This window comes from Micromys minutus (genome assembly GCF_963924665.1).
Source record: "Micromys minutus genome assembly, chromosome: 5".
Classification (NCBI taxonomy): Eukaryota; Metazoa; Chordata; class Mammalia; order Rodentia; family Muridae; genus Micromys; species Micromys minutus.
In genome coordinates this window covers 79,978,846-80,006,149 of record NC_137974.1, presented here as the reverse complement: position 1 = coordinate 80,006,149, position 27,304 = coordinate 79,978,846, and the positions used below count along the sequence as shown (strand labels likewise).

General features: G+C 46.2%; 1 protein-coding gene across 2 annotated transcripts in view; it reads left to right on the top strand.

The window, feature by feature from the left end:
• Window positions 1–27,304, top strand: part of AFF3 (ALF transcription elongation factor 3) — a gene marked incomplete at both ends in the record, with an annotated part of 424,260 nt that overhangs the window by 381,269 nt on the left and 15,687 nt on the right. For both annotated transcript variants that reach the window (XM_080916707.1, XM_080916706.1), the window contains 5 exons: window positions 6,515–6,701; window positions 14,268–15,344; window positions 17,003–17,109; window positions 19,814–20,015; window positions 20,938–21,065. In XM_080916707.1, coding sequence (XP_080772833.1) covers window positions 6,515–6,701; window positions 14,268–15,344; window positions 17,003–17,109; window positions 19,814–20,015; window positions 20,938–21,065 — 1,701 coding nt within the window. The remainder of the gene's footprint in view (window positions 1–6,514; window positions 6,702–14,267; window positions 15,345–17,002; window positions 17,110–19,813; window positions 20,016–20,937; window positions 21,066–27,304) is intronic.

Sequence of the window (27,304 nt, the reverse complement as noted above, 5' to 3'; positions counted from 1 at the left end):
TAAATGACCATGAAATACTACTCAGTATAATATATAATATACTTTGTAACTTGAATGGGTTTCAGAACATGTGATGATTGTATTTTTTCAGTGGTACACCCATAGGTAAATTGACTGGAATAAATCTGATTTTTAAAAGGACTTAGACTTTGTAAAGTGTATAATTTACAAAACAACAGAGTTTTAAAGGTAAGAACAGGTCAGTGATTGACAGGAATTGGCAAGGCTCTGCTGGATACAGAGAAGCCACAGTTCTGAAATAGAGCTTAGCAATTGCGCCCCCATGTGTTGGCAGAAATCTAAGCATGCGATACAACCCAGAGCTGCACCCACACTGTGCCATTGCCATTTTCTGGTTTGGTACAACCCAGAACTGCACCCATGCTGTGCCATTGCCATTTTCTGGCTTGAAATTTTGATCCATCTTATTGCCTAAAATATAACCATTGGGAGAAACTTGGCAAAGGACACGTGGAAGATCACTGCTTTTACAGTTTCTAGTTACTCACTAATCATCTCAAAACGCAATATATATACACTTTTATATATTGTATAAGTCAGAGACTGGAAAGATGTCTCAGTGTCCCAGTGGTTAAAAGAAAGAGCTAAGAGCTTGGTTCTTAGCACCCACGTCAAATAAAACACAACTGCCTGTAATTCCATGTGCAGAGGATTTGATGCCTTCTCGACTCTGTGTGCACCCATAGACACATGATACTGACACATCACACATACACATAGACACACACACACACACACACAAATAAATAAATAATATTAAATTTTTGTAAAGGCAGGCCATGAATGTTAGTTTGTTGTGTTTGCCTGCTTGCTGAATCCCTGGTGAAATCATAGCTGAGTATCTCTCAGTCTGTCCACTCTAACTGGAGCCACCCACACTTTCAAAGTAGTTACTGGATATCAGCTGTGATTCTTAGCCCTGTGCCCTGGCCTTCAGGTGGTTTTTAATGCTACAATGCAATGAAACCTGTTGATAAAACTTCAGATTAGTATTTTCAAATCCAGAGAATTGATACAACCATTGGGATTAGGGGCTTCCTCTGGAAAGTCTAAACACTTTGTACCAGCCAGGGTTGAGGATTATACCACTGGACAATAGGAAAACTGCCTGCGCTCTTCTGTGCTGCTTACCTGCTATGTTAGCTTTTCAATTTTTAACCTATATGCAAATGGAAACCTAGTAGAATCCTAGGCATCGCTAAAGTATCAAAAACAAACCAACTGTGGGGGTAGGAGATGTACATCTCTTGGGCTACTTCATAGCTATGTTTATTTGGTATCTGTTTATGGTGGATCTTCTTATGACCCAGATAATCCAATGATTCTATCCTCAGCGTGGTCAGGAGCCCAGTGCACAATATGCTAGAGAAACCTAGAGGAAGAAGTATTGGTTACATCCAGGGAATTGGGGAAAGCTCGACAAGAGCCGGTCCTCAGAGAAGAGTAAAAGAAAGAACCAGAAGAAAGAGAACAAGGACTTCTGACATAGGACGTAGCATGTGCAAAGCCCATAGCTTGAATAGGGCACAGCCTACCAAGATGTGAAAGATGGACACTGGTCATGGCTCAGGGACAAGCACATTGAAATGGAGCTGGAGGCATGCTAACCACCCAAGATTGAGGAGCATCAAAAGTCACTTAAAATACAGCAGTTGCTCCTCGGGAAATGAAAGCAAACAAGATTTGATGCAAACCTGTGGTGCTATCAGTTTAGATCTGGGAAGGGTATTCTGTCCACAGTAAAGTGCCTCTGTCTGCTTGCATAGCACACTTCCAATATGAGGAAGCTTTAGATAAGCTGCTATTGGTGGAAATGTTAACACTAAAGGACTGCCATCACCCAGACCCTGGTGGTGGCTTGGAAATGGCATGTTTGTTAAGTTGTTATGGAGTCCTTGAAAAAGGAACTTAAGTGTTTACTAGCCTTCAGATCTGTAACATATGTGTCATCAACCCAGGAGATATCAGAAACCCCTCCCTCGGGAAGGGTCCCTGGGAAGCTGGGACAGCCTGGGTGTTTATTCTAGCAGACATGAGACCTTGAGTCTTAACTGTGATACCCAGAGTGTGTCCTTTCTGTTCAGCATCTTTTATGACTTATAGACTCATCCTGGGTCAGATTCCAGAAGAGATGTGTCAGTGTCGACTAAGGCAAAGATTTGGCAAACACATCCCCCAAGATAAAGCTGGGCATCTCTCAAAGGTTTGTTTGAAATATTTGAGTCCAGACACACCACCAGCCAACCAGTTCATGAAATCAATAGAAAGCAGAAACGAACTCTCCTGGTGAGCCTGCTTAAGTTATAGTAAATGAAATTTATAAGACATTTCAAAACATAATCCCTGAAAGGAAGAAAGTGTTGAGAATCGGAAGAGAGCATGAGATACTGGGTTCCTCTCATGTTTGTGTTACTAGAGCCAGGAGATCGTAATTATGTGAAAGTGAGATCTAGTCTGTCAAAGTCAATTAAATCGCTGATAGGAGTTATCCATTTAGTTATTCATTCTGTAATGCCTGTGGATACCCAACTGTGCTAAGCTTTGGTGACCCAAAGGCTTTGCTTTTAATTTGGTGACCCAAAGGCTTTGCTTTTAATTTGGTGACCCAAAGGCTTTGCTTTTAATTTGGTGACCCAAAGGCTTTGTTTGGTTTGGTTCTGTTGGGGGTGGGGAGTCAGTGTTTGGATTTTTGTCTTATTTGAGACCCAAGTCAGCCTTAACTTGTGATCCTCCTGCCTCTACCTCTTCAGTGTTTGGGTTCCAGGTGTGTAACACCCATCTAGATGTTACAAAGATGATTCCATAATCTCAGATATATTTTCATGTCTTGAGAGTCAGTGTCTACATGGTCTTGAAATATTATAGGGTCCAGACCTTTGTAGGTAGCAAAAGAAACACAAAAAGTTGTATTTTCATGCCAATCAGTCAGTGTAATTATTTCAGAAAAACTTCTGAGTCAACCTTTTTCCATGTGTATGTGTGTTTACATATATGTGAGCACACATAGGGTATATGTTTATGTGCACATGTGTTTATATGTGTGCATGTGTGTGCTTGCTTGTGGAAATCAAGGCTGACATCAGTTAGCTTTCTTGGTAGATCTTTATCTTACTTTATTTACTGGAAATAATAGGTCTCACTGAACCTTGAGATTGCTAGTTTGGCTAATCTAGCTAGTTAGCTTGATAAGAGATGCCAGCCCTGCCTCCTGTTTGCTGAGATTACAGGTAAACCATCACACCTGCCCAGCTTGTAGATGGATGCTTGGAGACTCATACTTGGCAAGTCTGGACCTTCTAGTCTACTTTTCAAAGTACCCCTGTCAAACATAGCACCCAGGTGTGTACTGTCCTTCTCGTTTGGAGATTGTAAGTGTAAGCCTATAGTTGCTTTTCAAGAAGGTCTTTCTGATTCCCCCTCCCCGAATTCTGTGACTCTAAAACTTTCCTTGATACACTGAACCAATTCTTCTTTGAGTGCTCATCTGTAGGAGTGAGCATCCCTTTTTCTGTCATCCCTCTGTTGTCAGCCCAGCCTAGGCAAAGCAGCTGCATGTACTCAGGGACAGAATTCACTGGCAGCTAGCCAGGGTGACCAGTTGTTCCCCAGAGATGCTTGCAAAGGTCATTCAGCAGAATTCTTCTCATAGAACAGGATTATACGGATCAATCTCTCAGCCTGATAACCAGCTGAGTCCTTCTAAGCCCTCCCTAGACATGGTTGTTTTCTGGCTATGCATTCTCACCTCAGATCAAAGGAACATGAATACCAAATGTTCCTTTGCTTCCTCTGGGATTACATCCAGATACATTCATCTTAAACTGAAAGCAGTGTAGATTGTTAACATATTAATTCTATGAACACTACCAACTGTAGAGCCTTGGCTGTGTCCCCTGGCGATAACATCACTACTGGTACCCAGCATCTTCCGGGACAAGTCACAAGCCCGGGGAAAGATTCAAACTGAACATCTCACGTGCATTTTCTACTGAGTACGTGGTGCTGTCACACCCCACCATTAAATCCAAACTCTGGAGTCAAACAACTGTCATAAAAGGGCTGTCTGTGTTTTCACTCCTGATCTCAGACGTATTGTGAATGTCCCAGCTCTTACAAGCCAAATGTGAACAAAAACTCTGTGCCCTTGGTTCTCCCAAGTGTTTTTAAAAAACAAAAAATAATTATGCCAGTAAAATACATCTGCTTGTTCAGGATAGAGCAACATGGACATGCAAAGCCTTTCTGCCAACCCATTTCAGATTGCTGATTGTGTTTGCATTGTCCCCGGCTGTCATGTCTCATCCTTGAAGAAGAAGGACAGAGGAAGGCAGCCTGTGACTTTGTAATGGGCACATCCTCAGAAATGCAAGCTCCCTTTTACAAAAGACAGCCCCCTCACACTGCGGTACAGGCCACAAGGAGTCCCACCCACAGTGAGGCCTCGGTGGAACTAGCACAGTCTCCGTAATGTGAATCCAAACAAAGAGCACACAATGTCTTGAGGGCATCGACCATAACTTTATAAAAACCGATCAAAACCATCTTTGTTCATCTTTACTTCCTAGTCTTCAGCAAATGAGGTTCTCAGCCTTCCTAATGCTGCAAGCCTTTAGTGCAGTTCCTCGGGCTGTCATCATCTCCAACCACAGATTATTTTCCTTGCTACTTCATAACTGTAATTTTGCTACTGTTGTAAATCGCAATATAAATACCGGTGTTTTCGGATGGTCTGAAGGGACCTCTGTGAAAGGGTGGTTTGGCCCCTCCCCCCAAGGCAGTCATGATTCACAGGTTGCAAGCCACTGCTCTAGAACATGGTAATCCATCTTTCCTTGCTCTCTGTCCACACCATCTTCTTAATGAGGAAAAAGCGCCGGGACCATGTGTAGCTTTGCTTGTGGTTTTATTGGTTTTGATAGGTGTGTGTGTGTGTGTGTGTGTGTGTGTTATCTGTCTGTCTCTCCCAGTGTTTTAAGGAACCAACCCAAAGAAAAATTATTAGTGGGGATTTCAGATGTTCATGTTACCTAAATATAAGCCCCCACCCCACTTTCAGCCAACTAGGAGGTAGATTTTCATCCTTAGGAAAAAGATATATTTTAGTCCTCTGAGCATGAACTATTCCTTCTCCTCCCCGTCTCAAAATCAAAGACCTTTCCTGGATGCCAGATACCAATGACAGAATAGAAACAAAGCTCTGCAGCTGAGATGAGGCTCGGGCCTGCAGTTGTCTGATGATGAAGGATTTGGGCCGATAGCATCTGTGGATGGACCATGACATGAGCAGGAAACCAGTGGGGTTGTGTATGTTCAGACTCCAATTTCCCCTAACTCTGCCATCCCGGAAGGTGCTTTGTATTGCCAGAGTCCCCAGAATGGCTTCTTTCCTGTGGCTTCTATAAGAGAGGCAGAGATGCCAGTATCCCCTCCTGCCAGCCTCCACAAAGGGGAATTCATGAGATTACCCTGAGACAAAATTCTGAGATTTAAGGGGTCCTGTACCATGTCCAGTCTCCTTGGTACCTGAGACCATAAGCCCTAAGGAGCTCAAAAGCCACGTTCTCCGTGGAAGTTAGTCCTGTCGAAGCCACGGACACAGTTGGGAAGTGGCCAACAACTCTTTGCTAACTCCTTCAAAAGCAACCAGCACTTTTTCGAGTTTAGAATTTAATCTTAGAAGGACATATCCGTGAACGGTTCCGTTCAGTTACGTAGACGGCCTGGAGAAGGTTGGAGGGCATGAGAGCACTAACATTTTTTCTTTGGCTTGCACACTCTCTGATGGATATGTGATACCTGGATTTTTGCTGTTTCTACCTGTTACAGGAGTGATTTTTTTTTTTTTTTAATTTTGTGAAGGATCAACAGTTCTTTCATGGAAGACTCCGTGCCAATTTTCCATAATGAGCTCTGGAGTCTACAGTCAGGAAAAAAAAAAAAAAAAAAAAAAAAGAGTGAAACGAGATGTCTAACTTTTGACAGTCCCCAGATCTATGGAAGCTTCCAGAAGCCATGAAGGCTCCCAGCAGAGCCCCGTGTCCTTCCTACAGGTTCCTCGCCGTTTGACATTTTCCTCTAAAGCAAAAAACAGAATGATATTTGACGATCTGCAAAATATTCTGAGGTCTTTGGATTTTCGTGAATCTGTATGGGTTTTTTGAGTCAGAGATGCATTTAAAAAGCCGGTCTCAGAACAGCAGCAACATTGAAATAAGCCGAGGACACCGCACACCTCCCTCTAAGTAGCCACACATCAGACCATTGCCCAGTGGCGAGTGGGCCCTGCTCGCTCTCAGTTTATTTCTGGGTGTAATTTTGTCTGGTTTTGGCAGCTCTGGCCTTGATGGTTGTCCTGAGTCCAGCTCCTGTTTGACAGATGTGTGCAGTCTGTGTCCCCCCTTCCCTCCGCCAGGATGGCCGCCTGCTGGTGTTTCCTGTTTGCTCACTTGGCTTTCTTTCCCTTTCCTTCTTGGGGGGCCTGGTGGACTGGCAGCTCCGTGGTCCAGCAGACCAACTGTAGAGGTTCCGCGCCATCCAGCAAGGGCAGCAGCAGCAGCAGCGGCGGCAGCAGCTCCTCCAGCGACTCAGAAAGCACTTCCGGCTCCGACTCTGAGACGGAGAGCAGCTCCAGCGAGAGCGAGAGCGAGGTCAGCAAGCCCCCGCACTGCACCAGCCCCGAGGTAGGCAGCAGCTGCTGGCTCAAAGGCCTTGAGTCCCCAGCCCTGGCTTTCATTCTGTCTGCTTACCCAGCCTCCTGCTGTCCCCAGCCTGGAACAAGCTTTTGGGCTTGGAGTCCCGGCTCTATTCCCCACTGTGTCCTCTCCCGGTCTCATGATGACACTGCTTCCTTTCATATATAAAGCATCAGCTTTTACTGTCTAAAAAAAAAAAAATCGCTGTCCGGCTTCCAGAAATTTCCACATATGCTATAAATATCACTGGCAGGAAATAACCTATGGCTGGGGTCTCTCCCCTTTAGGGTCATCCCAGGCAATAACCAGGCAGAGAAGTTTGTCACTTGGGAAGTGTGACCACCCGTAAATCACAGGCCAAAGAGTTTTATGCATTGGGCATACTTAGAATATTACCTTTCTGCAGTTTGTCATGGATCAGAAGAACAGAGGCTATAAATATTAATAAACCCCCCCTTATTGTATTTTCTTTGTGAAAATATAAAGGAGAAAATTAGCATCCACCTACAAATAATAATGAAACCTTTAACAGCTGTGATCGGTATCTAAAGGGAAGATTTAGGTGCCTCAGATAAAAACATTATAAGGTACCAATAAAAACATTGCTGTTTCTACTTTCAGTGGAAAGGGGATATAAATAGTAATTCAGAGCTCAGAGATTCTTGGGCGAAGGTGGAGTCCCCAGTCCTCAGACCAGTGGAGTTGAAAGGGTGGGTTTTGGATTCTGAATAGTGAATAAAAACAGTTTCCCCTGAGAATATAAACAGTTGGCATTGCTGTTGATTGTGAGGTGAAAGGCTTTGCTCACACCCCTCTGTGACATCCAAGGGGCCAAATTCCTAAATATGCAGACCCACTCATAAAAAGTCAAGCGGTGAAAAGAGAGCACATTGTAGAGCTTCCAGACCTGGCGTCATCCCGACGACATCCTGACGTCACCCAGACGTCATCCCGACGTCATCCCGGTGCCACATGTGGAAATAGTTACATTGGGGTTCCAGTTTCACAGAGGGTTCCCCACACCCCTGCCCGGTTTCGTTTTAAGTCCACACAATTGCCTTCCTTCAGCGCATCTCTACTTCGGGGCCAAGCTTTCCGTTCATCCTTAAAGAAGCCTCCTCCCCAGTGTTTTCGTTCCTCTCCACAAAGTCCTCTCCTGCCTGCCCCGCTCTCTGCATCTCTGTGTCTGCCTCTATGCGTACAGATGCTAGCAAAGACCTCAACAGCGCTAACCTGGCTCTTCCCAGAAACCAAGCCTTGACCCCTCCCTCATTATTTGTTTTTGCATTCAGTATTCATTCAATAGACATCTGTTGACCGGCAGCTTCACTACTCGGCTTTGGCCTGGAGACATAGCAGTTACAGAAAATGCCCTGTCCGCCCCGAGCTAACATTCCCATGAGGGTTATTTGAGTAAGAAAAAAATATAGGGATCAAAGAGAATAAAATCCAGGAGGTAATTGGACTTTATTAGTGTCCACCTTGTGCTATAATGTTTTGAGAGAGTTCAGAAGGTTGAATGATAAGAGAGAACAGAGCTAGGGTTACAGTACTTGCCTGGCTTGCACACAGCTCTGGGTTCAGCCCCCATTGCCAGAAAGGAAAGGGAGAGATGGGGAGAGAGGAGCAGGGATGGGAGACAGTACTGGATCTCAGGACAATGCAAGAGCCAGGGGTGAAGTAAATTGAAGGGGGTGGGGTCCATGAAGTGCCTCCTCTCCAGGTTCCTCTTTGTGACTTTGCTGGTTAAAATCACAAGTGACAAGTCTTGGTTTCACATTGAAACTGGAGCCCTCAGGCTCCTGGGTTTCCTTGGGTTTTGCTAGAGAACAGTAGGTCTCTAACAACATCAAGCCTGGAATTCCGGATGATGGAGAGAGAGGGCCTTGTCCTTTCTTTCTGAAAATCTTAGAGGTCCCTGGCCAAAGAGGGGGGGAACCCCTGAAGTTTATATTCTTAGAAAGCATACAAGGCTTCCACTTCCTTCCTTCTCACGCATTATAGAGAGACGGCAGACACTGAGTAATGCATTAACCACACTCCTCGGAGCTCCTATCTGCCGGCCAGCGACATGCAGTTGTTGGAATGAGAGTCAGGTTCTTTGAGCCTTCTTTCCCCAAGGTTAACATAGACACATGGCCTGTGGGAAGGAACTGTCTGTAGATAGATGAACATCACAGTGCTAGGTAGCAGCAAGACTCCGCTTCCTTAAGAGGTGGCTGGCCTAGACAGCCTGTCAGACAGCAAGGGGCCCTGTATTCCAAGCCTCTCATGATAGGCCAGCTCCATATAGCCACTTTCCTCAGACCCACTTATGCTGCCTCAAAGCAAACAGCCTTGGCCCCCACTTCTATTCCAGATGACCCTTCCACGGGAGCAGAGGAAGCAGAAACACTCATGTTCTGATGTACGTAGTCTTGTCCCACTGCGGCAGTGCTTAGAAGACCCCCCCTGCGCCCCAAGAGGCCCCTAAGAACTGTTCTTTATGGACATGGTTGCTGAAAGTCACTCCATCATATATGAATCACCGCAGCATGGCCAGGCCAGGTTGGTGAGCCTGCCCGGGAGGGCCCGTCAACACGCACATCACTGTGAATCACCTCTGGGCTGGACTGACTTTTTTCAGTTGGTTTTTCTCTCAGAGACTATCCTGGTACTGGGTATAGGCTCATTCACAAGAGTGCTTCTCTGGGTTGGAAGTTGCCTTTCCATGCTGTTGCCGTACTGACAGCACACAGGGTTCCCTGAGTCCCTATAGAAAGACCCTCCTCACACCATATGAATTCTTGGATGAAACAGGTTAAATCTGTGTCTTTATATTGGATAGCCTCCGACCGGGATATTGCGCTAAACCTTTTTTCCCCTTGTGGCTCTTCCCTAGTGGGTCTGACCGTGACAGATCTTCAAGGAAGACTTGAACAGCAAATACGTGTTAGGAAAGAACACTACAGATTCCTCTTTACAAGCAGCAGAGACACAAAGAGCATTATTCATGCTAATGGAGACACAGCCTCTTGTTAATCACATTCCTCTGGGGCACACGGTAGTGTGTACTGTAAGAGTATATGAAGTGGGGATGTGTGCGGAGACCTTGTATGTGAATCAGGCAGGAGACTCATCAGGGAAGAGAGCTGTAGCCATGACACAGACAAACCCTGGGCAGGAACCTCAGTAATACCTCAGGAAATGAGGCATCACAGGCAACATGGTTGTGGGATCGGATTTGTCTTCCCCTGGTCATGGAATGTGCGATTCCGTGAGCAGGAATCTCTCCTCCTCTGGTACCTTCAGCCACAGCACTCTTCCCTAATACGTGGCTCTTTTGTTGAGAGCAGAAGCGCAGCCATCAAACCCGAGGCCTGCCATGACTGTCACAAGGCGGTAAAAGACAGGGCCCTAGCCTGAAAACAGTGTGGATGAGGTTGAGGCTGCAAGTCACACGCCCAGGAAGCAAACACCGAGAGACTATGTTGTTTGCTGTAATAGAGGCCAGCAGACATCGTTTGCAAGAGTCACATTTTCTCAAACAACAACAAGTCTGTCTAAAACTCTCATTTCAGGTACACATTTCTGTCTTTAGGTTGACATTTCAATATTTTAGTTAGATCCCTTACATAAGGCTACTCAGAGAGTACTGGAAGAGAGAGGCAGCTTGTGCCTAGAACCATTCCACATGCCTCTGTACATACCACATACTTCTGTACATACCACATGCCTCTGGACATACCACATACTTCTGTACATACCACATGCCTCTGTACATACCACATGCCTCTGTACATACCACATACTTCTGTATATACCACAGGCCTCTGTACATACCACATGCCTGTACATACCACATGCCTCTATATATACCACACACCTCTGTGCATACCACATACTTCTCTACATACCACATGCCTTTGTATATACCACATGCCTCTGTACATACCACACACCTCTGTACATACCACATACCTCTGTGCATACCACATACTTCTGTACATACCACATGCCTCTGTACATACCACATACCTCTGTGCATACCACATACTTCTGTACATACCACATGCCTTTGTATATACCACATACCTCTGTACATACCACATACCTCTGTGCATACCACATACTTCTGTACATACCACATGCCTTTGTATATACCACATACCTCTGTACATACCACATACCTCTCTCTGTACATACCACACGCCTCTGTACATACCACACGCCTCTGTACACCTGGTAGGCAAGTATGAGGTTAGTCCTGCCTGTGAACCAGGCAGTCTGGCCTTTCTAAGTCTCATGTACAAATTACAGATAGCACTTCCTATCTGTAAGGATTAAACTGGATGATCTATGCAAAGTGGGAGGCATTTTGTAGGTGCTCTAGCAATGACAAACGACCCCAGGACGATGGCTCTCAAATGCCAGTCTGGGAATTTGGGTTTTGTCTGAGAGGCACTAGGAGGTTATTGCAGACCCTTGAAGAAGGGGATGTGATTTAGTGATGTGTTGAAAATGATACTTCACACTGATTCATTCAGCTCTGAAGTACGGGGTAGGGGGGGGGAATGACCCCAGAGTACATCTGGCAATGGGCCCATGCTAAATATATGAAATTCTACAATTCACCATCAGTGGTCCCACTCTGCAGCTCCAGCATGACTTCCCGTCTGCAGCTGTGTTTGCCTCGCACCCGAGCTGAGAGCTGTGGAAGTCTGGAGGAGATGGGGACCAAACACAGCAACATTAGCATGAGTCCTGTGCTCTGTCTAATGGTTGAGTTCTCTCTGTTACACACACTTGTTCTGTGAGGCCCCTTCTGCTTCCACATACTTAGGGACACTGAAACAAGACACAAAGCATTTAGGGGAGACAAACTTGGACACTTTGAATGCCTTCAAATTAGCATTCAAAAGGCCATAGCTGCAGCTCAATTGGTAGATTGCTTTGCCTAGCATCTGTGAGGCCCCGGGTTCAATTCCCAAGACTCTATAAACCAGGTGTAGATAGTAGTGCTCACTTGGAATCCTAGCCCCTGGGAGGTGGAAGGAAGAGGGCCAGAAGTTTAGGGTCACTCAAAGCTATTTACTAAGTTCAAGGCCAGCCAGATTCTGTTCCTCTTGGCAAGAAGCAGTTCTGTTCCTACTGCCTCATTTGCACATATGTGCACACACATGCACACATTCGTGCAATGTGTGAAGTGTAATGACTTCTACATTTAGACTTGGGTTCCATCCCTAAATGATCTCATAATCACATATGAAAATTCCCAAATCCAAAAATAACATAAGCATTCCTGGCCCCAAGCATTTGGAATAAGGGAGACCTGGCTAATCTCATCTGCTAAGAATGACCAATGGAGTGTCCCCGCTCCCCATCACAGCGGTGGTTGGTGGATGCTCGCTCCATCCCCTGATGTTATCAGAGGCGTCCCACCTCCATGAGCTTTATGTCCTCACCTCTTCTGGGCCTGTCTAGTATCCTAGTATCTCAGACACAGCCCTCCCTGTGCCTACTTAGATCTGTAACTATGGACAGAGCCCCAGCTCATCATGGGACAATAAATCTTAATATGAGGGAGAATTTTAGAGAGAGGAACCTGACCTGATTCTAGCTTTTTGACTGCAAAGTTTGAAACACAAAACTAAGAGGCCAGAGGTAAAGATCAGGGGTGTTGTTTGCCTGGTATATGCAAGGCCCAGGGCACCATCTCAGTGACAGATGATTGACAGATCAGTGACAGGTGAGTGACAGGTAGACAGGCAGGAAGTAAATGATGAGCAGGGTAGGTAGATAGGTAGGAGGGTAAAATAGTTGGATTGATGATACATACATACATACATACATACATACATACATACATACATACGATGGATGGATGGACAGACAGACAGACAGACAGAAAGGGGATAAATGATGAATAAGGTAGGTAGATAGGTAGATGATAGACTTGGCCCAGACAGACAGACTTGTTCTTGGCCAGTAGTTCTCAGCCTGTGACTTATGAGCCCTTTGGAGATGAAATGACCCTTCCCCAGGGGTCGCCTAAGACTATCAGAAAACATAGAACTTTACGCTGTGACTCATAACAGTAGCAAAACTACAGCTATGAAGTAGTAATAAAAATAATTTTATGGGGTGGGTCACCCCAACATGAGGAACTGCGTGAAAGGGTCATGATATTAGGAAAGTTGAAAACCTCTGTTCTAGGTCCCCGAAGGAGTGAATGCAACAGACAGAGAGACAAGGCCACAGAGAAACATTAAGGAAATGTCTGTGGTTCTTCAGATGTTTGACCCAGGTCCTCCTCAGTCACCGATTGGAAAGCCGTGACTGAAGTCCCATGTCTCTCAAAAGGCACTATTTCTATTTTATTAAATCCTGGCATTAAAAAAGTGAGCTTTTATTAGAACCAACATTCTCTGTGAAATACTCATTTTTAATGTCTTTGGAAAATAAATCCTTACAGACTCAGCTCAAAACTGTAGACCTCTTGGGGCAGGGGGTGTCAACACAGCCTCTCCTATTCTGTTCCCGAGAATTCTGAGCAGCCTCTACTTGAGCTGGTCTTCAGGTCAGAGTTTTAGAACTATGACACCCACAATTAGCCTTGAGTTAGAAAACCTGCCTCCGGGAACAGTTCCTAAGTCCCCTGTGTCCAGACATTCCTGGCAGAGCATGGCAGAGCTGGCAGAAGCAGGCTGGGAGTGGACTCAGGCTGTCAGGGCTTTCAGGGCACACGGGGCACCCTTTTCAATATTGCTGTTCTTGCCGTTTGATACCTGTGGTCTACTTGCTTCTCTGCATAAATTATATACTAATGGAGGAGGGGGCTCAGGTTCTGGGTTCAAAGATTTTCCCAAAGGTAACAAGTCAAAAACAAACAAATAAAAACAGAAAGGAAGGAAGGAAGGAAAGAGAAAGAAAGAAAAAGAAAGAAAGAAAAGAGAAAGAAAGAATGAAAGAAAGAAAGAAAGAAAGAAAGAAAGAAAGAAAGAAAGAAAGAAAGAAAGGAAAGAGAAAGAAAGAATGAAAGAAAGAAAGAAAGGAAAGAGAAAGAAAAAGGAAGGAATGATGGATGGAAGGAAGGAAGGAAAGAAAGAAAAGGAAGGAAAGAGAAAGAGAAAGAAAGAAAGAAAGAAAGAAAGAAAGAAAGAAAGAAAGAAAGAAAGAAAAAGAAAGAACATTTCAATGCTCAGAGCCTCCCATTAAGTTCATAGAATCTCAAATTTGAGTGTATGTGTGCAGTATATATGAAATGCTGTATGTGCATACCCATAACTCTTTAATACTTAGAAGTTCTAGGGGTGAGCTAGGGAGGTGCAGTGCTTTCCTGTTGTTTTATTAAATGGACTTGAAACTGCTCCGTGGTTACGGAGAAGCCAGGGGCCAGCTGGGCATCCTCTGCAGAGCACAGCCCCACATACCTGCCTTCCCATTTTGTTTGTTGCCAGCCCATTCCATTTTCCTTTGCTTAGCAGAGAATGTCAAGATCAAAACAGCCAGGGCCCCTTTCAAGTGAGCCTGTTATAAAAGCCGTGTTGTTTGTCCCTGGTTTTCTGTTCTCAGGCCGAACCTGCGCCCTCTAACAAGTGGCAGCTGGATAAATGGCTGAACAAAGTTAATCCTCACAAGCCGCCAATTCTGATCCAAAATGAAAGCCACGGCCCGGAAAGGAATCAATACTACACGCCAGTGAAAGATGAAGGGCAAGACTGCGGGAAACTTCCCGAGATCTGCCAGGCCAGCCTGAGGGACAAGGAGCTCAAGACTGCCTGCAAGGAGGAGCAGCGGCCCAGGACCGCAAACAAGGCCCCTGGCAGCAAAAGTGTAAAGCAAAAGTCCCCACCCGCTGCGGTGGCTGTGACCACAGCTGCCCCGCCGCCTGCGGTGCCCAGCGCACCCTCGGAGAGTGCGCCCGCGCCCACCCGCAGGTCAGCGGGCAAGAAGCCCACCCGGCGCACGGAGAGGACCTCAGCCGGGGACGCTGCCAATTGCCACCGGCCTGAGGAGCCAGTGGCCCCAGACGCGCTGGGGGCGAGCGTGGTGGGACCCCTAGAGCCCCCCAAAACCAGGCCCTGTGGTAACAGCAGGACAGGCCACCGCAAAGAGCTGCGCTCCTCAGTGACCTGTGAGAAGCGTCGCACGCGGGGGCTGAGCAGAATTGTCCCTAAATCCAAGGAGTTTATTGAAACAGAATCTTCGTCTTCCTCTTCCTCCTCGGACTCAGACCTGGAGTCGGAGCAAGAGGAGTACATCCTGTCCAAGGCTCCAACGACCACTGGGAGTGAGCAGAGGCTGAAGGAGGCCACCAGCAGCAGCAGCAGCAGCACCTCCCGGGCCTCTGTGGGCTCCATCAACGCCAGGACCACCAGTGACATTGCCAAGGAGCTAGAGGAACAGTTCTACACGCTGGTCCCCTTTGGCAGGAATGAACTGCTTTCTCCACTAAAGGACAGCGATGAGGTCAGGTCTCTCTGGGTCAAAATTGACTTGACCCTCCTATCCAGGATCCCAGAACACCTGTCCCAGGAGCCTGGGGTCTTGAGTGCTCCTGCAGCCAAGGACACCGATAGTGCCCCAGCCAGCCATGCATTAGACACACCTGCTGAAAAGACTTTGCCAAAATCCAAGAGGAAACGCAAGGTAGGCCAGGCATTGGGAGGATCTGTTCTCTCTGAGTCTCTCTGCACTGGAGGGTGAAGTGTAGATCCCAGATAATAAGCTTTTGGTCTGGTCTGTGGGTGGCTGCGGTTGTGTGTCCCAACAATGGCATACATAGTTGTTATACACACACAATAAGGAAGTACCATCACACCTTATAGCTGCGGATACTTAAGCACTGCCCCTGGGCTGAAGAAATGATTATTCGGGCAAGGTTTACTGAGTGTGCAGATATAGGCCGAATGCAGAGAAAGAGGAGGCAGATTAAATAAGGCGACTTGGAAGTAAAGTTTATTAGGCAATTCTCTTGGCCAAGATGAAGGTACTCCTCATTTTGGAAGGGTATATGCCAAAGGCATAGTCTCTCCCAATTAATGTCATCTTTATTATCAGCAAGGGAATTTATGATACAGGCACAAAATGTGTTTTTTCACATAGTAAGATTAAACAGTTATGCCTGTAAAGTAGAACTTGAACCTTGGAAAAGCTACTTCCCTTGTTCTAATACATATGCAAACCCTTTTTTCAGTGCTTTATATGTACACACACACACACAACTGGGGTCAGAAGACAAATTTGTGAGAGCCAGTTGTTGATTTCCAAAACGTGGGTCCTAGGAATTGAACTCAGGTCTTCAGGCTTGGCAGCAAGTGCCTTTTACCTTGTAGGACCAAATGTGTCAAAGCCTGTGTGCCAAGAATAAGGGAACTAGCTTCCTATTCGATAGAGAACATCACAATTCCCTATGCCACCCCTTCTCCGTGGGAGGAGCAGAAAGAGCCAATGACTAACCAGACTCCCCACACAGACTGACACAGCTGGGTCCCCCCTACTGAAGCTTCATAACTCACAACCAAGGACTGAAAGTTGGCTTTGGACTCTCCATGGGACCATGGTAACAACATGAGCTTCGAAGATCCTCTCTAGCAGAGTCTGCACGACACAGTCCTTGTTAAAAAGAGTCAAGTTCTGTCTGTCCTCTACGCTTGCATTTTCTCCTGGAAAACACCCCCATATAGCCCTGGGGATGCCACCCCAGATTAAGCTCTTATCTCCCCATGAGTAGCACGGAAGTATATTTCTGTTGTACCCTGACACTGTAGAGTCAAACACATTTATTCAAGCAGCAGGAACCCGACACAGGTCCTATCTCACCAAAAGAAGCTTTAAAGCATTTGGGGTTGGAAATTGTGAGCTGGAAGTAAAGCATGCCAGGCAGAAGCCACTGCTTGCCACTCACTAAAGGCACAGCTGGGGTTTCCATGGTTACTCCGATAAGCTTGGACAGACCACACTTCGAATACTTATTCTGATACCAGTAAAGGATGGGGGGATAGTGACGCCACAGGCCAATTTGGACCAGCTCTGCAAAGCTAAACACTTAGCAGTTTTCACAGCCCATGTTCTGATCACAACATGATATCTTTCCCTTCACTAAGCCTTACAGAAACCCAACGCATGTCCTCCTAGTTCACTGAGCGGATGCTCCACCAGGGGCTGGCTTCACCGTGGCCTCTTTCTTTAGAGGAGCTAGGCAGGGACACTGAGAGACCTTGCTGTATGAAAGGCAGTGTCCTGTAGCTCACTGGCACCCCTCAGAAAAGTCCAAAGCTGATTGGCTTCTGCTTATTACCACCCAGTGTGACAACGAAGATGACTACAGGGAGATAAAGAAGGCCCAGGGAAAGAAGGAGAGCACGTCACGCCTGACCGCCTCCGGCAGCCACTGCAGCATGAACATCAACAGGTAAGCCTGTTCCCTGGAAGGTAGGGGTGAGCTGGGGCAGGAAGTCGCACGCTGTGTTGAGGAGACTGAAGCGCCTTCTGGTTGCTCTAATCTGAGTCTGCAGGCTTTCTTCCCTCAGATTAACCAAAACCGATGCTTAGGTCTAATGGGAGCCTCTGGTTCTGCTTTTGACAGCTATGACAAGTCCTTCCGTGTAACCAGAGACCAGCAACCAGGCAGCACTACTCTGAGCTCTGTACTCTCCAGAGATGCTCTCTCCCTCCAAATGTGATAACCAGACGTTACAAGCTAGTATTTTAATAGCTGTTAAACACACAAGACCGCAAGGACTTGGGAAATCCACACTTTGACTCAAGCTCTTGGGCATAGACAAACTGTGGGCATTAAAACGATGTGTACTTCCAAGGTCAAACCGCCACCCAGTGATTCCTCTAGAGGAACAGCACAGGGCCCCACATACCACCTCTCTCTGTGATAAACGGTCCTCCAGCAAGGCAAGGTCCCAGGTATTCATTAAAGCAAGTAGCTTAGTTTCAGTCATAGAGGCTTTTCCATTTAGAAGCACCTCAGCCCAGACCCCGCTATTCCTCTGCTGAGACACCTCTCGCTCTCCCTGACTATACATAGAGGACTTTAAAGGGGAGATTAATGGTTCTGCACAGCACATAAAAATGTAAACTGAAAGGTTGGGGAAGATGAAGAGCAGCGCTTCGAGTCAAAGATGAAACTGGAGAGCACAGGCACCCAGGCCCTGTGGGTATCACCTTGAGGATGCTGAAGCCCTGCACAGGAGGGAGCAGACACTCAGAGCTCCCACAGTCCTCTGTGCATTCCCAAGGACTAGGGAAATGGGAATAAAGGGACTTCACCCCCCCCCCGAAATATTTCTCTTTAATGTGCAGTATGTTTTATGTGCATTTGGCAGTGCATTAAATAATCTTCCTATCTAGTGACAGTTATAACCGCTGCATAGCGATGGTTGATGATATTTCAAGGTGTCTGTAACAACAGTGGTATGGCCAGAAAGCACAGTGATTTCTGCTAAGGCCCAAGTGTGGGTGTCACTAGGGTGACTCCAGTTTAACCGTTCTGATCCTTGCCTTTGCTTGGGACTGGAAGAGATGCTCCAAAGAGAGTTGAGATGTTTGAGAGTGACCGTGAAGGTGAAACTTTTCTGCCATCCAAAGTCATGGGCCTCCAGTTTACAATCTGCCCTCACACCTTCTGGTGGCTGAGCTTCCCATATCTGATAGCTTTGCTGACACTAAGTAGAGACACTGTGTGAGCGAGAATACGGAGAGATACAATGTGATCAAACTAAGTAGTGATACAGTGTAAGCAAATGGGCAGCGCTCTTGCTGGGAAAGGTGGTCTCTGAAGCCCTGGGATTGTGCTTCTCACAATTCCCACCCCCAAGTTTCACCACAGAGCTGATCACCCAGCTAGCTCTCCAGAGGATGCTTCTTTGATCCTCTATGTAAACTAACAACGATGAAGAGGGAACAATCAGATTACACCCGTGATGATACTTAATGTCATAATTTGTTCTTTATAACATATAAAAAGTGTAAAATAATAGACCCTTAGAAGCAGGATTTAACACTCCCACGTCAAGAAATGATGGCTTTCAGGCTTCCCATCTCCATCCTTAACATCAGCACCTTTCCCTTCAGCAGACACAATTTGACTCACCCAGAACTGTTGTTTATAACATGTAATAGACCAAGTGCTTTTAGAACCAGAAATTCTGTCTCCACTCGTATCTGTTTGCATGATGTTAAAGAACTTTGTTGTTTAATTTAGAGGCCAGTGCTTAAGATTCCCACTGTGACTACCAGCTAAGGAAATTGCCTTTGAAGTGACTTAATGGCTTGTTTGCTCTGATAACCAACACATACAATTAACCCATCATAACTCCAGGAGTCAGAACTAAACCTTCATTGGTTTTTACTGTTTTGTTGTTGTTATGTGAATTGTATTAGGCAACTCTATGGGCATCTTTGGTTAGCAGTGACTGACTGTTTCAGGATAACACATCCTTCACAAACAATCCTTCCTAATGCAGAACACATAGGTCCCCAGCAATAAGCATCGTCGTATACACTGTAGGACTTTAGTGTAAGTGAATCTGTCTTCTCTGATGGTCCATTTGAAGAAATTCTGTTTGGGAATAGACAATAGTCTTTAAGGTAAAAGTAAGAGCCAAGGATCATAAACTGCAGTTTCAAGGACCAGTTTCTTTGTTCTGTGTTTATTCTGATCAATGCTTGGTGAATTCTGAGACTCAGTGGTTGGAAGGTGGCTTCAGGCCTTTTCGTCACCCCTATGTTCTGTGACTATATCCACCAGACTAAGAGCTCAGTTTACTGCTGGTGATTGCTCCTTGGCTTTTCCAAACTACTCAGGCTCTTGAGGAAAGACTTGTTTATTTAGTATTTGTAGATACCTTGAGAAAACGGACATGTCTTCTTAGTCCTTCATTGGCAGGAACTCAAGATTACTGCGTGTCCTGATAAAGAAACCAAGCATGAGATTTGTTTATTGTTTACTGTGGTCCTGATTTGATAAAGTCCCTTTGCCAAAATAATTCCCAAGAAATGTCTTCCCGGCAGCAGATGTGAAATGAGAGGTTTGGGCCCTACAAGAAGCACGGCCCTTTTTTCCATTGCAGATTGGGACGCTCTGTTGCTATTTCTCTTTTCAGCTTGGCAATACCAATAAACAAAACTGAAAAGATGCTCCGGTCACCCACTTCGCCACTGTCTGATGCGTGTAAACACAAGTACTCCAGCGAGGACTTGACTTCTTCCAGCCGACCTCATGGCAACGGGTTGTTGACTTCAGTGTCTTCCAACAAAGAGCCTAAGGCCGAGAGCCAGCTGCAGCCGCATGCGGGAGACCTCACGGTTTGTCCGGGCTCTTCTTTTCTCAGTAAACCCAGTGAAATTGTGAGCCCACCGCTCTGTCCCTAGCTTAGAAATACAGATTGTCACAGGGAGTATGGTGGCAGCAAAGACAAATACCTGTGATCCTAGCATTCTGCAGGCTTCCACAGTTCAAAATCAGTTTGATTTACATTTCAAAACCTTATCTCAGAGAGAGAGAGAGAGAGAGAGAGAGAGAGAGAGAGAGAGAGAGAGAATCCTTAAACTCTAGCCTAGATCTACTAAATCAGAAGCTAGGCGAGCAATCAGGCTTCTATATGATTCTGATATGTGTCTAAATTAGGAAAAAAATAAAAGCCTAGGGCCTCCACCCATGGTTACTATTTTAACTTGAAAAAGTTGCCTAACCTGCCCAGTCTAAAGTTCTCCCATCCATGAAAGGAGCATAAGGCATCCTTTTTTAATATTGCTGTGAGAGCAACATTGACCACGGGTGCAGAAATTCTCAGCTTGATACCTAGGCATGCACAGGCTGGGCATCCCCAATCCAAAGGGTTCCAAGATCTGAAACTTGCTGAACACCAATATAATTCTGCAAATGGGTCATTCCATATCTGATCTCCTCCTAGGCTAGGCCAGAGTAAAAAAGAATCACAAAACTATTTCAAAGCATAGGGCATTCAATTGCTTGATTGTATACATAATAACTTCATGCATGGGGAGAAACACAGATGAGTTTCATACTTAGACTTGGCTTCTGCCACCCAAATACTCAATCACTTGTCCCCAGTATTTTGGAAAAAGAACTGTTTTCTTTATTGAAACAAAACCATCCTCGGTTCTAGTATAGAACTGAGTGATACGCTGTGGGCATAGGGGTATCTAGTGGTGCTCTCGGCCATGTAGCTGTGTCTCAGTGGCCTCTGTTTCATTTGTTATCCAGAAGGCCTCTCACAACGGTTCCGAAAATGGCATCCTCCATAGCAAGTCACGGCCCCAGACTGAGCCGTGGTCTCCCGGTTCCAATGGCCACAGGGACTGCAAGAGACAGAAACTGATCTTCGATGACATGTAAGTGGATCTTCTTAATATGGTGAGGAAGGCAAACGTGGGAAAGGAGATCCTTTCTTCTCATTTATGATGCTCTTACACCGTGTGGTCATTTAAATGTCCCTCTCAAAGGAAGACCTAACTTTTTGGGCACCCCTGGGACCACCAGGGCTAATGGGGTTGGCACCCAAGACCTCGAGAAACTGAGGCAAAACTGAACTGGTGGACCTTATTTCTTCTTTAATTATGTATGTATTGGTGTGGGTATGTGTTCATGAGTGTGGGTACTCATGGATCACCCTATAGCTATAGGCATTAGCCACCCAGTGTGGGTGCTGGGACCAATGCAAGCCCTCTGCAAGAGCATGTCATACTCTTAGCTGCTAAACTCTCTCACCTGCCCCCAGTGAGTTTTATTTCTAAGGCTATGGACTAAGGGATATCGGATTTACAAAACCAAAGAAGCACTTTTGGTTTTGTAAATCAGAATGGACAAAGAATACTATCGATTTACCCCTGAAGGTTGTTTCCTTGCAAGACAGGGGTTCTTTGTAACAGCTAAAACAGCCCTTATGTAGAAAAACCAGCCCTGCATCCTCTGTCCACTTCTCCAGCCAAAACCTAAATGCATCTCCCAGAGCCAGCAGCAACTCACAAAAAGAAAGGAGCAGAAGCTAAGAAAATGGCCAGCCATGCTCTGGTGAGACTGAGGATAATTTAGTCTTCCAGGGAGAAAGCAGGTGTCATGTAGGCAGAAGGTGGGGTTGCATGAGTTTAGCCTGAACCCTGCTTTCAGCAGTTAGATGCCTCACAAATGTGCCAAGCCTGTCCACATGAGGCAGGATAAATGAAGTCTCCAGAAACAGCAGGCTGGAGATTCCTGCCCTCTGGTGGCTTAGAGTCTAACTGCAGAGACAGACTGTGAGCCATAGGCCCTCTTGAAGTCAAAATAGAAAGTGCTCACACCATGTCCCAGCCCCGTCTCAGAAAGACCAACAATACCAGTGATAACTACTTCCTCGGGGGGATCACACAAGCAGCAGCAGCAGCAGCAGCATCTGGAGAGGCTCAGGCAAGCATGCTGGGATCACATTGCTGCTCACTCTTTGACAGCCCTCCCTCATCCTCACCCAAGTAGAGACATGTGTTACCTGCTTCTCTGTCGGACCTGTACTGAGTGGTAATCTTTTGCGTATTAATTAGAATTTATACATTAACCAGGGCACAGAGTCCAGAGGTTGGAAGCCAGATGCGCATCTTTGTATCTAAAAAACGCCTGAGGGTAACTGAAACTGGGGAACAAGGTCTCGCCTCCTCTCCTGGTTACTGCAGCTGCATGCCAGCTCCATGCATGGAATCCTCCCCTCCCTTCAGCTTCTCCAGCACCCACTCTGTTCACTTTCCCTTTGGTGAGCACAGTGGACAATGGACAGCAGTCAGATGGTCAACTGTGGTCTCTTTAGGTCTCCATGTAGAAATTCTCTTAGCCAGGGTTTCTATTCCTGCACAAATATCATGACCAAGAAGCAAGTTGGGGAGGAAAGGGTTTATTTAGCTTACACTTCCATACTGCTGTTCATCACCAAAGTCAGAACTCACTTAGGGCAGGAACTTGGAGGTAGGAGCTGATGCAGAGGCCATGGAGGGATGCTACTTACTGGCTTGCTTCCCCTGGCTTGCTCAGCCTGCTTTCTTATAGAACCCAGGTCTACCAGCACAGTAATGGCACCACCCACAATGAGCTGGGCCAGGGATGGCTCCACCCACAATGGGCTGGGCCCTCCCCCCTTGATCACTAGTTGAGAAAATGCCTTACAGCTGGATCTCATGGAGGCATTTCCTCAAGGGAGGCTCCTTTCTCTGTGATAACTCCAGCCAGTGTCAAGTTGACACAAAACCAGCCAGTACATTGTCCCTGTGTATTTTTAGTCATTTTTGAAAACAGACAAAATCAGAGTGATACTTGAGGTGATTATGAGATGTGTGCTCTGGAGTCATAGCCAGTAACAGAAGTGTTAGGCACTGAGGTGCTCAAAACACCAAATATTTCCAGCATATGATATGGGGCATGTGGTAAAAAGAAGAAAAGAACAAATATTTATGAGAAAATAAGGCTAATGACTTCTCCAATGTTCAAAACAGAGGGCTGAGTCAGAAAGAACAGCCCAATATCTGAAGTTTCTTGAACTTTTTACTGGGGGAGGGGGATGTTTCTCATTATGTTCCCAGTCTGTACCACTAAAGAGGCTCTACTCATTGTAGACATGTAGTTCTTGCTGTTGCCTGTGCTGGAACTGTTTGTTCTGTTGGGGATATGGTAGAACAAAATGAGAAAGCCCTCTCCCGGTCTCCCTGCACAGAGAGGAGTGGCCACTCACCCCAAATGATTTGAAATTTCTGTTAGTAAAATAAATACACCACAGAAGCAGCCACTGGTCTAAGATAGCGGTGGGCAGAGTCTTAAAACCCAAAAGGCAGAAAGAATCAACATTATCTCTTCTTCTACGCCATGAAAATAGCTGTCCCTCCCTCAAGAGACCAAAGCCACCTGGCATGCAAAAATGTCTTATACACGTCTAGCTGCTACATTCAAATCACCTACTATGTGTCAGGCACAGGGAACTGCCAGGATATAATGATGAGCCCATTCTGCTGTGCTCCAGAGTCAGAGGAGAGAAGCCCATGAATGGGGCCACTACAACCACCATTACTGTTACTACTGTGGCCATACCTACTCCTCTTCCCTCTTAGTTCCTTATCTTAGTTCCCACCATCTTCTTTCCCTCTTCCTCCTCCATGTGCACTCCCTCTCATCCCTTCTTTCTTCCCTTCTGTCATATGATTAGCTTCAATTTGACACACCTGGAAACAGGAAACCTCAGTTAAGCAACTGTCTCCAGGACAAATGACCTGTGGGTGTGTTTATGGGGCATTTTCTTGAGTGTAGGTTGGTGCCAGAGCCCAGCCCACTATGGGCAGTACCATCCCTAGTCAGGTGATACAAATAAACCCTTCTTTCCCTTCCCTTTCCCATTGTTTTTTTTCCTCCTCTCCTCTTTCTCTCCTCTCACTTCCTTTTCCTCCTCTTTTACCTAACAACTTCTGCCCTGGCAGCTTCCTGACCAAGAAAGTCCTCAGCTCCAGCCACTTTCCAGGGCTTCTCTTCACTGGGGCATCAACGGGCCCTGTGATGAACAGAGAGGCTGCCTGGAGAAGGAAGGGCCAGATCATTAGGACCAGAGCCTTTGAGAACCTGATGGGAAGCCACTAGAATGATCCAAAAAGTAACAGATGCCAGGCTCTGGTTTAGTTAGTTTGTTTTCTTCTGTTCCTTTAATTATTTACTTTGCAACCCAATCGCAGCTCCCCCGCCCTCCTCCTCTCCTCTGGCCTGACCTTCCCTAACCCCCTCCCTTCGGGTTGGGGAGCTTTTTTTTTTTTTTTTTTTTTTTTTTTTTTTTTAAAGATATGCATCCTTTTGTGTTATAAATACTTGTTAATGGTCGAATAAACATGCACACTTTAGACAACACCGAATTCACCTGGTTATCAAGTATGAGTCCTGAGTAAATATAGCTGAATTAAAAACACCTTTCCCCAGGGAAGGCCTGCCCCCTTCTACCTTTCTTTTTCCGTGAACTTGAGTGAAAGAACGTTTAGATTCATAGTCTTCCACATCTTGCTTCCTCCGTTTCTCACCAATTAAGCGCAGTTAGTGCTCTGAGGATGCAAATGAACTGAAGGGGATATAGCTCTTATTTTAGAACCTGAATCAAGGTCGGCTTGCTCTTGGAAAGCTGCAAGCAGACGCAGAGTAGCAGTGGTCTGACAGCCCCTCCTCCCCCGACTTTCCACAAGAAAGTCAACGAACAAGTGGGACAGTTACTACTCCACAGCCTCAGGAGGAAGGTGGCAAACAGACTTCCTAAGAGACAAAATCTGAGAATTTATATCAAAGAGAATCAGTGCTTGCTTCAACTTGCAGCTTAGATGCTGGCCTTATTAGCACAAAGCTGTGAGCTGTATATTATTTGGTGTCGTAATTAGTGACAGGGAGCTTTGGCTGAGGAGAATTGAGAGAGATCTGAGATGGGAAACCTCAGTCCAGAAATCCTGAATTCATGGAGCTACGGCAGTGAAAGGCTTGGCTAGGAAGGAAGCCCAGCTCCCGACAGCCATATTGCTGTGTTGGAAGCCAGCGAGGCTGGAGGCCAGCACTGCCTGCTGCTCACTGAAGGATGTGCTGTCCCCTGCCCATATTTCCATGGAAGAGGCAGTCACGACCAGAGCACCCAGCCAATCTACCCAATGTCCCATCTGTCCCCATGATGCCAGGAACAGGAGCAGAGCTACCTAGCCCCTCCCTGCACAAGCTTGGGAAATGTGATTGGCAGGAAGAGACTGAGACTTAACCTATGTAAGATAATTATGTGGTCCAGTCTCCTGGCTAAAAGGATTTTAATTTTATAGAGGAAGGGAAGATTCCCGTATACGAAAGGTCAAATCTCCTGCAGCATGACTTAATCAAAAGAGACCAAGTAGGATTTTTGCATAGGCCATATTGTCCTAGGCAGGGCACTCTGGGGACCTTGCCACAGCACTGTTGTCCTAAAGGAGACCTCACTGCTGCAAAGCTGGACCCCACCTTTTTGTCCTTAGGGGATTGTTTCCACTGCATATCATCCTTCTCAGGTTGGGTCCTTACTATACTGTGATGGATGGAAAAACAGCAAGAGAAAGGTCAGGTGGAAGGAGAAGGAACCTTTAGGCTTTGCTAAAATCAATCCTTGAAACATCCAATGCAGAGAGGAACAGCCATGAGATGGATGGCTTTCCGTCTCAATAAAAGTTGCTTAAATGATTAAAACCCTGCCGCCCTCCGCCAGCACAACCTGTAATAAATGTACTCTGCTGTAAGGAATGTGGGGTAGGGTGTTCCCCCTCCAGAGAAGCCAGGTTCCAGACTCCTTAGCATTCCAGTCAGTGTCAAGGAACAAAGCTGCGTTCAGATCCTTGCAGCCGAAACACCATCTCACTGCGTCCACGGGGTGTGTACAGACAGACAGCACCTGGGGTTGCCGGTCTCCACACAGTCCACCAGTGTGACTGCTGGAGGGGAGCGGAGCAGGCGGTAAAACCCTTGCCCGGTGTCCATGAAGCTGAGTTTGTCACCCAGCTCTGCAAAGCTAGCACTACAAAACAGCTCATGTGTGAAAAAGAAACAGTTAACCTCTTGCACGGTCTGGCTCCTTCTGGAACAAGCACCTGGAAGCCGAGGACACAGCTAGGGCATGGCAAATGATACCGGGGTATCGCAGGAGAGAGAAATCTGGTTGACGCCATCATTGCTCCTCTGTCTGATGTGGATTGCAGTTTCTCCAAGCAAACCGTCCCGATTTCTCCACACCCAGGACCCTGTTTGTTCAGACCCAGCGTGCTCTCGTTCCTGCTGGTTTGCCCAAAACAGGCTTGCTCTGTAGAAGGACAGCCTTTCAAAGAGGCAGGAATTACAGAAAGCTGTGTGCCAGCCTCTCTGTGGGAGGCCGTTCATCTCTCTAGCTCCCTCAGCCAGGAAAGAGAACAAACAGCAAAGTCCTCTCTGAAGCTCCTGTTCCCGGGCGTGTCAGGTCATTGCACGATGCTGCAGCTCAGGGCCACAGGCGCGTGTCTGTAGACAGTGCGTATGGAAGAGAGAAGAAAAGGAAATGTCCTGTTTGAATCAAGTACACCGATCGCTTTCGTTACGGAGAACCATTAGAACAAAGGTGCACACGGGCTGAGGTCTGGCTCTGCCATCAGCCAATCCTGATTTCTGTGGAGCGCTGGCTGTGCCTCCATCTGCAATGCTTAATTGCACGCTTATCGGTGTGTTCGTGACCATCATAAAACACTATGAAAAATAACACACAGGGTATTATTGTAGAAGTGTAAAAACTCTAGATTTTCCCACCTAAAGACAGATTTGGTGAAAAATGTATTCCGCACTGAGACCATTAGATTTATTTCAGAACCTTTGATTTATTAGATTCTGTACCTCTGACAGGGGCGAGGACAATTTCATTTTTCCTACTGACTTGTGTATGGCTCTGAAGATTATCGTGAACCTGAAGCCACGTCGGACAGTCTGAGTGACATCCCATTGGTCCCAATGACTTTATAATGGCCTGGTTTAAGAGCATAGCAGCAGAAATCACCTAAGAGGAGAAAATGGGCCAATCTCTAGGCAATTTCAGTGCTTAGTATAGTGAGCCCTCCATTAT